A 12769-nucleotide genomic window follows, 5' to 3' on the forward strand; every position below is an offset into this window, starting at 1 on the left:
CCGTCAAGGACTCCAGTTTGCACGCAGAGCTCTCTGAACACGGGGGGAGGGGGAGAAACCACAACGGGGCATTCCCAAGGGCGTGTGAGGCCCAACAGGACCGAGAGAACACGGATTCTGTGGGAATCATGTTTTGAAAACATACTCAGTGTTTATTTCTACTCAATATTATAGCAAGATACTTGTAAGCTCTGATTTTTGTTCATCCTGCAGTGTCTGGACTATGAATAAAGCACACTGAATGTTAGGATCAGTGCTGTCACACTTGCACTTCCTAGATCAAAACGCTCCCATCTGAGAGACACTCACTGTGCTGTGGCCGCTGAGGACTGGTACCTAGAGGGGCCTGGCTGTTGCAAGCTGGCGATGCCAGTTCAAAGAGAGAATATACATACTATATCCATACTATCTGTCTAGAGCTCTGTGGCTGCTTTCACACAGGAAACTTGCCAAGTGTGTGTCGGGCGAAACCCTGCCTCAGGCCCGCAGCCCCAGGCAGGCAGCCCCTGCGGTACCTTGGGCATGCCGTCGCTCTCGCCCATCAGGTGGTCTATCAGCTGCCTGGTCAGCAGCTCCTCCTTGGCCTGGCTGACCTGTTTAATACGAGAAAAGTGCCAGAAAATTCAGCGTCTGAAACCCTGGGAGGAGGCAGGAGGAAGACAATCGTCTGCTAAGGAAAGAGTAAAAAAGAAATCGTAAGATCTGGTAACATGGTGCAGGCTCAGCAGCTTTCCTCATTCATTTGTAGTCTCTATCAATCAAAACCCATCCTTCTTACACACACACACCCACCCACACACAGAAAACACACCTCTCGGGTGTTTCAATGACAATTAAGATGAGTGACTGTGATCTCTTGAGAACGGCATCTTGAGCTGAGGAGCGGGCCTGAAGCAGTATCCTCCTGCCGAGCGTGGGGAAATGCACTTGCCCGAGACAGAGTGGAAGGCAGCGCGTGCCCTGAGGTGCCCAGTGGGGCTCAGGATCCTGGCTGAGAAATCTCCATTCGTAAGTCATGTGCATGAGGGTAAGAGTTAAGTCCCTCAGGTGCTGGGGGATGTTGATTAGGACAGAGTAGGTACTATGTTGTAGCAGTTTTAGTGGGAACAGAACCTGCGAGGTTAGGAATGTGAGGGAAACAGGGAATTATTGGCAAAATGAAGACATTTTTGGATCTATTAAAATAGAGGGGAGGGGCTGCAACCTGCCATGCCTGCATCCAATATTGTAGTGCTGGCTCACGTCCCTGCTGCTCCACTTCCAATCCACCCCCTGCTAATACACCTAGGAAAGCAGCAAAAGATGGCCCACGTGCTTGGGCCCCTGCACCCATGTGGGAGATCTGGCTCCTGGCTTCAGTCTGGCCTGGCCCTGGCTGTTGCAGCCATTTAGGGAGTGAACCAGTGGATGGAAGATCTCTTTCTCTCTGTTTCTCCCTATTTCTCTGTCACTCTGCCTTATAAATAAATAAGTAGATAAATAAATCTTTAAAGAAAAAAGAGGAAAAGTCTGGAAGTTATGTGTGGAGTGGAGGAAGGAAGAGATAGTAGATTTGAACACAGCAGTGATCATCCTGACCCTGTGGGGTAGAGGGGCTCTCGGCTCTAGGGATTCGACACACTGCACCGCCTGTGGCTGCCGTCAGCGTGAGGAAGCTAAGCTGTTACCATCCGGGTTGCCTCTGCTCTTGTCACTGTGGTATTCCTTTGAAGAGAAGCCAGGACCGAGACATGGTAGAGCTCCTTCCCCCATTGGCCTTGTGGATGGCTTTGGCTCCATAAGCCATGGTTGAAAGCAAGGGCTCTCCTGGAGTCAGCCTGCTAGAGGTCAAATTTTAGTGATACCATTTGCTACCTGTCAGCTGGGCAGGTTACGCTTGGGGACTCAACAAGGCTAACCACTGTACCTAACTCACAGCACTGTTGCGACGATTAAGTAAGTTTTCCTGAGAAGGGATTAAATGGGGTGCCAAGTAGACAGTGTGGCCAGACACAGCAAATTAAAGAACAGGATGCCCAGTTAAGTCTGACTTTCCAAAGAGGCAATGAGAAATTTCCAGGCTAGGTATGTTCCACGGAAAATCCGGCATACCTACCAGTGGAGTCAGCACTCAGCAGGTTATTACAGTTTTTCTCACCAGCAACAATGGCCGCTGCCACCAGGGCGAGCTGAGCACACCCAAAGGGCCGGGATGGAAAGACCAAGCCAGCAGGGAACAGTTTGGTCACTCAAAGCTGAAGGGTATGGACAGAAGGCAAGGAACAGTGACACTCGGCTAGAGGAGCCAGTGAAGGGGGATGAGAAGAGACCAGACGCAGTGTTCTAAGGAGTGAGTTTTCACAAAGGCATACCATAGCAGTGGATCACGTCCCCACAACATGGAGTAGGGGGAGGACTGAGTAGGGACTTCTTTATTGGGCAAGGGGTCAGTGGGGACCTTTTGGAGAAAGTTGATGGGGTGAGAAAGGCAGAAGCAAAGTGGTAATGAAGGCCCCAACACGACTCTGGAACCTGCACCTTCCCCAGACACATCCCGGGGGTCACTCAGGCCTTGTACTCATTGTCTCCTACGTGCACAGGAAGTCGTTCAGAACCCTGAGGTGTGTGGGGTGGGGATGGGGCAAGAATGGCTGTTTTGAAGATATTCTCAAGTAATGAAGGGGTATGGCTCCTGGTTGAGAATCAGCAGGTGAAACAGTGCACAGATGGTGAGAAAATGCAAGTCACAAGTAAAGGTGACTCCCCCCAGCTCACACCCCCCGCCGAGGGGAGAGGCCCCATGGTAGGAAGGAGTGGATGATGGGGAACAACACTTCTATCGCCTGTGTACTGCTGGCCCTGGGCTGGGGTGAATGTGTTCAATTCAACAAAGATTAAGTGCCTGTGATGCACTAAACGCTCCTTATATAAAAAGATGAGCCCTTGACCTTGAGAAACTCTTCATCTGACGGAGGTGAACTCTGGTGCTGAATGAGCTTTCTTCTATGGGAGAGGAAATTTCCACAGGGCTTAACAATTCTACTTGTAGGTAATATTCTCAAGAGAAATGAAAACACACGTCCACATGAACACTACACACAAATGTTAACTGCAGCATTATTCATAATAGCCAAAAAGTGGAAACAACTCCAGTTTCCATCAAGTGCTGACTACAGAAAACACGCTGCAGTCATACAATGGAATATGGTACAAAGTCCTGAGATGTGCTACAACAAGGACGAACCCTCGGAAACATTATGCAAAAGCAAAGACGTGAGATGCAAAAGGCCATGTATCACATGACTCCCTTTCTATGAAATGTCTAGAATAAGCAAATCCATAGAAACAGAATGATTATAATATATATTCCATTTAATAATTAAGACAGTGTAGTACTGGAACAAGGGATAGACACTAAATCAAAGGAAGAGACTAAAGAATGTGAGGGCCGATCCACACATAAGTGGTCATTTCATCTCTGACAAGTGCTCCGTGGTACTTCAGTGGAGGAAAGGCTGGTAATTGGAGAAGTAGTGCTACGGAACACTGGATATCCAAACAGAAATTAAAGATCGTTCACTCCTACCCCACCCCACACACAAAAATCAATTTTAGATAAGCATTTGTGTAACTGAGAAATCTAAAATGATCCCATTTGTGAAAGAAAACATAAGGGAAATATCTCCTTAACTATGAGATAGGCAAAGCTTTCTTAAATTGGACATAAAAAGCATTAACTATAAAAGATAAATAAATTGGATTTTATGTAAAACTTCAGAATTTCTGTTCATTAAAACACTAATAGAGAATAAAAAAGTAAGCCATACCTTGAGAGATGTTCATGATACATATATGTAACAAAAAGACTGATATCCAGTATGCATAATAAAATTCTACAAATCAGCAAGAATTTGAGATGATACTATCCAAAATCAGAAAAAAAGACTTGAAGAAAACTTCCTAAAAAGAGGATAGTCGCCGGCACCGTGGCTCACTAGGCTAATCCTCCGCCTTGTGGCGCCGGCACACCGGGTTCTAGTCCTGGTCGGGGCGCCGGATTCTGTCCCGGTTGCTCCTCTTCCAGGCCAGCTCTCTGCTGTGGCCCGGAAGTGCAGCGGAGGATGGCCCAAGTGCTTGGGCCCTGCACCCCATGGGAGACCAGGAGAAGCACCTGGCTCCTGGCTTCGGATCAGCGAGATGTGCCGGCCACAGCGCGCCAGCCACGGCGGCCTTGGAGGGTGAACCAACAGCAAAAGGAAGACCTTTCTCTCTCTCTCTCTCTCTCTTACTGTCCACTCTGCCTGTCAAAAAAAAAAAAAAAAAAAGAGGATAGTCATGGGGCCGGCACTGTAGTATGGCAGGTAAAGCCACTGCCTGCAGTGCCGTCATCCCATATGGGCGCTGGTTCAAGTCACGGCTGCTCCACTTCCTATCTAACTCCCTGCTGTGGCCTGGGAAAGCAGTAGAAGATGGCCCAAGTCCTTGGGCCCCTGCACTTATGTGGGAGACCTGGAAGAAGTTCCTGGCTCCTGGCTTCAGATCCGCACAGCTCTGGCCATTGCAGCCATTTGGGGAGTGAACCAGCAGATGGAAGACCTCTCTCTCTCTCCTTCTCTGTAGCTCTGCCTTTCAAATAAATAATTTTTTTTAAAAAGAGGATAGTCACATGGCCAATAAAGATGAAAAGGTGCTCAATATCATTAGTCATTAGAAAAAAATGAATGAAAACCATAATGAGATACCACCACACATCTATCAGAATAAATAAATTGCAATAGACTAAGTATTGGTAAAGTTAGGAAGTGACTAAAGTGTCTTATATTGCTATTAGAGTGTAAACTGGTATAACTACCATGAACAGAATGGAAGTACCTACTATTGCTAAAAATACATATATATTTTTATTTACCTATTTATTTTATGTATACACATAAACGTATATATATTCATATATATACCCAAAAAAACTGGGTGCTTATGGACGCTGGCATTAACAGCTTTATGGTTACTTTAATCACAATACACCCAAACTGCAGAAATCCATTAGAAGTAAATAAACTGCATCATGGTCTTATGGCAGGATACTGTGATGAATAAGAAATATTGCTACATGCAACAACACAGATGCATTCACAGATGCCACGCTGGCTGAAAGGAACTGGACCCCGAAGGGTAATACACACAATTCCATTCATACAAAGGTCACAAACAGGTAGAACCCGCTGACATGGACAGAAGTCAGAGCTGCATTGCCCTTGGTGGTGGTGGTGGGGGGTGTTCCAACTGGGAGGTAATGTGAGGGAACCTTCTGGGGAGCTAGGAAAGACCTAGGTCTTGATCTGGGGAGGAGGTACAAAGGCGTACATAGCGGGGCTAGTCAGAAAGTTCACAGAACTTGTGTGTTGTGAAAAAGATATGCATGGATTTCAAAACGTTTTTTGCAAGCAAATTACTTAATCTTTTAATTCCATTTTTCCACATACTTTTTGAAGCATCCTCAAATATGAGAAACTTAATCAAGCTGAATCCTTAGGATATGTGAACTTGACTGTATGTAAAGTAGAGCTAACAGAAAACGCGAAGGTTTACACGTGAATACTGTACCCATAAATGAGGCAGCGATGGCTGATACTTGCTCTAAACTGAGGGAAAGGGGGTGGAGTGACATGGGATTGGCCACGTGGTGGGAGCTGTTGAAGGCAATTACAGGGGCTTGTTAAACTGTTTGGTCTATTTCACATAGATTTGGAAATTTCCTCAAAAAGTTTTAAAAATACTGGCATTCTTGAACGTTCCATTACAGGGGTTACTTACAGTTTCAATTGCCATTTCTATTGCCATGTTATCTTCTGAGCTCGGGCATTTCAGAAAGTGTTTAAGTGCCTGAAAAATGAGAATTGCACAGCAATGAAAGATGTCCAGACGGCTTTCACATTGGGAAAAACAAAGCTTTCATATACAAAAAGTCATCACGGTTTATCAAAACAGCTGCATCTCAATCAGGGGTTTACACAGTGCTGGGTCTTAAATATACACTTGAAAAGCTGGGTATTGGCCGGCGCTGCGCCTCACTAGACTAATCCTCCATCTGTGGCGCTGGCACCCCGGGTTCTAGTCCCGGTCTGTCCCGGTTGCTCCTCTTCCAGGCCAGCTCTCTGCTGTGGCCCGGGAAGGCAGTGGAGGACGGCCCAAGTGCTTGGGCCCTGCACCTGCATGGAAGACCAGGAGGAAGCACCTGGCTCCTGGCTTCGGATTGGCGCAGCACACCGGCTGTAGCGGCCATTTGGGGGATGAACCAATGGAAGGAAGACCTTTCTCTCTGTCTCTAACTCTGCCTGTCCAAAAAAAAAAAAAAAAGGCTCAAAAAATGGTAAAATGCAGTTAACCCTCTGAAGAAATCTGGTTTGGATTTCTGATGAAATTAAAACGCATTATGTACCCTCTTTCAGTAGGGAGATTTAATTATTTGTATTCACTCCTTGAATAATACACAGTGACAACCTGCTGCTATGTAGGTGAGACTGTTCTGGACCCCATGCATCCAGGAGCGGCAGGGCTATGCACAACCTAACTGGGGAGATCAGTGTGAGGTGGTGAGAGCATAAGGCGCCTCAGGATGCTCTAATTCCTGACCACCACTCCGTCACACCTACGAAGAAACGGAAGGTCATAAAAAGCAGGGGTGGGGAACTTTTTTCTGCCGAGGGCCACCTGGATATTTATGACGTCATCTGCAGACCGTACAAAACTATCAACTTAAAAGTCAGCTATAGACTGACTAAATCTCGTTAAAGGCTGAAAAGACAAATGGGCAGCGTGGCCACCTGGCTTCCAGGTGCTCTGAGGAAGAAACAACGGCCATGCGTGAGAATGACCATGAAGATGTCACAGAGAAACAGGAGCCTGAAGGATGAGCAGGGCAGAACCTGGATGGAGAACAAGGCTGGGTAAAGCCCCAGCTGTCGGAGTGCAGCATCGGGTTTTTCCATGGAAAACCCCGGATGCCAGGTTGGGAAGTTCAGACTGGCTGGTCAAATAGTGGAAATTCTCGAGTGCCAGCTAAGGACTTTGCATGCATGTCAGAGGCCAGAAACAGCAGATTGGTTTCCTGGAGGCTGCATTCACACACAGGCATGTGTTCTTTGGCCAGTGAGCTTTTATATAAACACCTGGGCCAACACTGCAAAACCGGGAGACTTGGGACTTTGGATTTTCTTGAAAAATCACCTGATGTGGCATGCTGGGGGCCCAAACTCCTGAGTGGCAACAATTCCGACAGAGGTGAGCAGCAGATGTGCCCTTCAGAAAACCAGTGTCCCATCCACAAGTTCCCACCCTGGCACACAATCAACAGGGCTGCACAGCTGCCCCTCCAGCCTCACTCACCACGTGCCCTGTTTGGCTTTAGGCAAAGGAGCTCTTCGAGGAGGAGGACTACTCCTCTTTGGGGAACAAAATGAAGGATGAGTTACAGATGGAGGAACCAGAACAAACTTTGGCAATAATCAGAAGTGTGGCGCCCTGGGCTTGGGCTGGGCTGCTGGTGGCAAAGACGGAAAGCAACAGATGGGAGAGGCCTTACAAAGGAGGCCTGTGGGAGGGACAGGAAGATTTCCAAGTCGGCTCTGAGATGTCCAGGCTGGCTGTCTGTGAGCGTACAGGCATTTAGAAGTATTTCCTATACTCATTCCTGAAGAGCCCAGGGTATGCTTTCTTAGCAAATACTAACCCGTGAATACTGGCCACACAGCAAGAAGAATTTTCCAGCCTGCAAATGCCTTTTCTCTCCTTCGAAGTATAAGGCAATGCTTTGATAGTCTTCATTCGTGGTGTTTTCAGACCCTGTAACAGAGACGCACTGAGTAAAATATTTGAGCTAAACTCGTTTATCTTTTATTGCTAACCTAAAAATAATACCTAAAAACAGGTAGTCTGAAAATAGGTGATTAAGAACTCCTATCAGGAAACATCAAAGTTATTATTACTGACTATTTGCATCACAAAACCCATTGTGATCATTATTTCAAACATTAACTGTGTCCTAGCTTCTTTTCATTCTAAATGGGAATCAGGAGAGGAAATTCTGAGGTTTTTGTGAGGCTCCAGGTTATGGTTTGCCATTATCCTTCGGGGCTTTGTCATTAAGAGTCTCAATTTCATTTCCTGAAACAATAGGAATTACTATGGCTGTAACTTCAACTGCAGCTTGCCTGGAGTTCAGAACAATCAGTAGCGAAGTGAACCATAACACAATATGTAACACCATCTCCCTTCCTCAGCAGGACCACCTTAAACAATATTCTGGGTGTGTTTGTCAGACAGGTGGGGAAGAAGATCCTCAAGATGCCCACAGACACCAGTCCAAGGCTGCATTGCTTCTTTTGGTTTGGGGCTTGAATATATTAAGCATAGAGGAAGAAGGACCCCAGCTGGAGCACCAACTCACTGCTTACACATAGCCATGGCAGCCCTTACACTTAGACTGCAAACAGCAGATTGAAGCATAGAAACAGCCCTATGCCTCCTGACTGGCAGAGGAGCAGAGAAAGGCATAGAGTGAAGTAGAGAAAAGTGTGTGTGTCTGTGTGTATTTGGGGCCTGGAGGACACACACATGGGGTCTTGCACAAAGCTCATAGGAAGCATGTATTATGAAAAAATTATGCATGGATTTAAAAATTTTACACCAAAATGAACTTATTGTTTGATTCTGTTTTTCTCTGAACTTTGTGAGGTCCACTTCATATCTTACATGGACAGGCCTTATCCATCAGAACGTAGGAAACCCGAGTGCTTCAGTGGAACTGTGATATGTAACGTCAGGACAGAAACGTCATCAGAAGGTCTCCTTTACCAGTACTTTCTTGTTTTCTTTAGCTCTTTGCTTAATCACTGGCTTCCCAAGACAACAGCAGATGCCTTTACCTATTTGTCTCATTGAAGACTTAAAACAAATTTTTTTTTTTCAGATGAATTCTCTTTTCAACTCATATGGTCATTTTGTGAATTTTTTTTTTTTTTTTGAAAGGCAGAGTGGACAGTAAGAGAGAGAGAGAAAGGTCTTCCTGCCGGCACCGCGGCTCACTAGGCTAATCCTCCGCCTTGCGGCACCGGCACACCGGGTTCTAGTCCCGGTCAGGGCACCGATCCTGTCCCGGTTGCCCCTCTTCCAGGCCAGCTCTCTGCTGTGGCCAGGGAGTGCAGTGGAGGATGGCCCAAGTGCTTGGGCCCTGCACCCCATGGGAGACCAGGAGAAGCACCTGGCTCCTGCCATCGGATCAGCGCGGTGCGCCTACCGCGGCGGCCATTGGAGGGTGAACCAATGGCAAAAGGAAGACCTTTCTCTCTGTCTCTCTCTCTCACTGTCCACTCTGCCTGTCAAAAAAAAAAAAAAAAAAAAAAAAAAGAAAGGTCTTCCTTTTGCTGTCAACAGGTGCAGAATTTAGTCTGGGATGATGAAAAAGTTCTACAGATGAGGAGCTATAAATCATCATTTGAAACAGCCATGGGTAATTTTCATGCCATGTTAAATCAAAATATCGGCCGGCGCCGCAGCTCAATAGGCTAATCCTCCGCCTTGCGGCGCCGGCACACCGGGTTCTAGTCCAGGTTGGGGCGCCGGATTCTGTCCCGGTTGCCCCTCTTCCAGGCCAGCTCTCTGCTGTGGCCCAGGAAGGCAGTGGAGGATGGCCCAAGTGCCTGGGCCCTGCACCCGCGTGGGAGACCAGGAGAGGAACCTGGCTCCTGGCTTCAGATCAGCGCGGTGCGCCAGCCGAAGTGCGCCGGCCACGGTGGCCATTGGGTGGTGAACCAACAGCAAAGGAAGACCTTTCTCTCTGTCTCTCTCTCTCACTGTCCACTCTGTCAAAAATTTAAAAAAAAAAAAAAATCAAAATATCAACTTACAGTATTTAACTCTCATTATACAACAATGTAAATGTACTTAACATAACAGAACTGTACATTTTTAAATTAAATTTTTGTTATATATATTTTATTACAATAAAATATTAAAGCAAAACAATACAAATAACATTATATATGGCCCATACAGTGAAGATATGAAAATTACTTTAGTATTTTCTAAGAATAATTACAAACACAGTAAAAAAACCTATAAGCAGGTATATTTTTAAAAATTTATTTGACAGAGAGAATTATAGACAGTGAGAGAGAGAGAGACAGAAAGAAAGGTCTTCCTTCCATTGGTTCACCCCTCAAATGGCTGCTACGGTCAGAACTGCACCAATCTGAAGCCAGGAGCTTCATCCTGGTCTCCCATGCGGGTGCAGGGGCCCAAGCACTTGGGCCATCCTACACTGTCTTGCTGGTGCTGCAGGTGAAGGATTAACCAAGTGAGCCACGGTGCCGGCCCCCTACTTAAAGTTTAATTCATGTTTAGATATTCATAAAAATATAATTATATATTTGGAATTACTTTTCCTTTATTTATTTATCTTTTAATTTGACAGGTAGAGTTATAGACAGTGACAGAGACAGAGAGAAAGGTCTTCCTTTTTGCCGTTGGTTCACCCCCAAATGGCTGCTACGGCCTGCGCTGCGCTGAGCCGAAGCCAGGAGCCAGGTGCTTCTCCTGGTCTCCCATGCGGGTGCAGGACCCAAGCACCTGGGCCATCCTCCACTGCACTCCCGGGCCACAGCAGAGAGCTGGACTGGAAGAGGAGCAGCCGGGACTAGAACTGGCATCCATATGGGATGCCGGCACCTCAGATGGAGGATTAACCAAGTGAGCCACGGCGCCAGCCCCGCCCAGGTATTCTTAAATATAAAATTCTCTTTTGGATCTTTAAAATCTTAAAAAACCACATCTTGGGTATACCACTTTTCATCACAATAATCATATATTCTTGATTTGTAACTAACTTTTAAAAGTCATGAAAATACTTATATTTTCAAAATTCATCCTGCATTTCCTATCCTCTTCATTTTGAAATCTTGCTTTACTTTAGTGGTTGACAAATAGCCAGATTTAGGGAATCTGATCTCTCTTGGAATTCACCCCCGAAAAACCTTGATTTTTGAAAACAGTTCTTTTTATGACAGCATCTCACCTTGAAATAGTAGGGATCTTGAAATCTAACAAGTAACATACATTTAGATATGTGTGTGTCTATGCATAAAGGGGTACATCTACACCAACTGTGATCTGATAATTAGATCATGAGTGTCAATGTTTTTCTGTTTAAAATCCATAGGAGGAATTAGGGAAAACAATGCCAATTTACCAATGATGTCTGCGTAGATTTCCATTTTGTTGTGTTGCTGAGCCAGTGTGAAGGCCTCATTGTTACATTTGGACATGACAAGAAACTGGATGGCAGACCCGTAGTCACCTAGCTGTAGAAAAAATCTAAACAAAGTAATTAGAGTGACTCATACAAAGTAAGTTTGTGATTTGCGAAGCAAAATATTTTTGAATTAGAATAACTGATTAAAAAGAATAAAAAACCTGTTGGATAAACTGCAATTCTACATTAGATACTTATTCATGAAAAATGTGTTCTTATATGCTGACCACTTAAGACAGCCTTTGAGTTTAAACACTTAAATCCACAAAAAAAAAAAATTCAAAAGAACAAATATTCCTTTTGAATTTACTTATTTGTGGGGAGAGGTGTGGGCTTTAAGATCAGTGTTTGAAAAAATATGAATGCGCTATGTTACCTGGCGACCATTTTGGCTCCATCCAGAGACTGGGTGTCTCTGACAACACTGACGGCTTTTTCAGGATTGTTGAGGTGATCCAGGTAGATACGGATCACACTGTCCCACTGTTTTGCATTTTCATAAGCCACGACAGCTTCTTTGTATCTGTAAGAAATACTTAGTTTAGGGGCCAGTGTTGTGGCACAGTGAGTAAAGTTGCTACCTGTGCGATGCTGGCATCCCATGAGCGCCAGTTCATGTCCCAGCTGCTCCAATTCTGACCTGGCTCCCTGCTAATGTGCCTGGGAGAGCAGCAGAGGATGGCCCAAGTGCTTGGGCCCTGCCACCCACGTGGGACACCAGAAGGAAACTCTTGGCTCCTGGCTTTGGCTGGCTCCAGCCATTGCAGCCATTTGGAAGTTAAACAGTGAATGGAAGATCTCTTTCTCTGTAACTCTGCCTTGCAAATAAATGTTTTTTTGTGTTTTTTTTTTTTTTTTTGACAGGTAGAGTGGACAGTGAGAGAGAGAGAGACAGAGAGAAAGGTCTTCCTTTTTGCCGTTGGTTCACCCTCCAATGGCCACTGCACCGCGCTGATCCGAAGCCAGGAGCCAGGTGCTTCTCCTGGTCTCCCATGTGGGTGCAGGGCCCAAGCACGTGGGCCATCCTCCACTGCATTCCCAGGCCACAGCAGAGAGCTGGCCTGGAAGAGGAGTAACTGGGACAGAATCCGGAGCCCCAAACGGGACTAGAACCCGGTGTGCCGGCGCCGCAAGGCGGAGGATTAGCCTATTGAGCCACGGCGCCGGCCAATAAGTAAATTTTTAAAAAAAGAAATACTTAGTTTAGACCAACTCTTTAAAATAAATATTACTGTATTATAGACAGAGGGATAAGGAGAGAAAGTGCGAACGAGTAAGCGAGCAATATTGTCCATCTACTGGTGCAACTCCCAAATGGCCATGTGGGTTGGGCTGAGCTGGGCCAAAACCAGGAGCTGGGAATGCAATCTGGGTCTCCCACATGGGTGGCAGGAGCCCAATTATTTGAGTCATCACTGCTGCCTCTCAGGGTGCTTATTAATAGGAAGCTGGAATTAAGAGAAGAGCCAGGACTTGAACCTG

The 12769-nt window shown here is 45.9% G+C and overlaps 1 protein-coding gene across 3 annotated transcripts in view; it reads right to left on the bottom strand.

The window, feature by feature from the left end:
• WDR19 (WD repeat domain 19) overlaps positions 1 to 12769 on the bottom strand; it is a 97016-nt gene that overhangs the window by 21390 nt on the left and 62857 nt on the right. For all 3 annotated transcript variants that reach the window (XM_062213582.1, XM_062213579.1, XM_062213581.1), the window contains exons 25-29: positions 11664 to 11810; positions 11225 to 11349; positions 7709 to 7821; positions 5794 to 5862; positions 516 to 593 (exon numbers count right to left, since the gene is read on the bottom strand). In XM_062213582.1, coding sequence (XP_062069566.1) covers positions 516 to 593; positions 5794 to 5862; positions 7709 to 7821; positions 11225 to 11349; positions 11664 to 11810 — 532 coding nt within the window. The remainder of the gene's footprint in view (positions 1 to 515; positions 594 to 5793; positions 5863 to 7708; positions 7822 to 11224; positions 11350 to 11663; positions 11811 to 12769) is intronic.

Source organism: Lepus europaeus, chromosome 16 (genome assembly GCF_033115175.1).
Source record: "Lepus europaeus isolate LE1 chromosome 16, mLepTim1.pri, whole genome shotgun sequence".
NCBI lineage: Eukaryota > Metazoa > Chordata > Mammalia > Lagomorpha > Leporidae > Lepus > Lepus europaeus.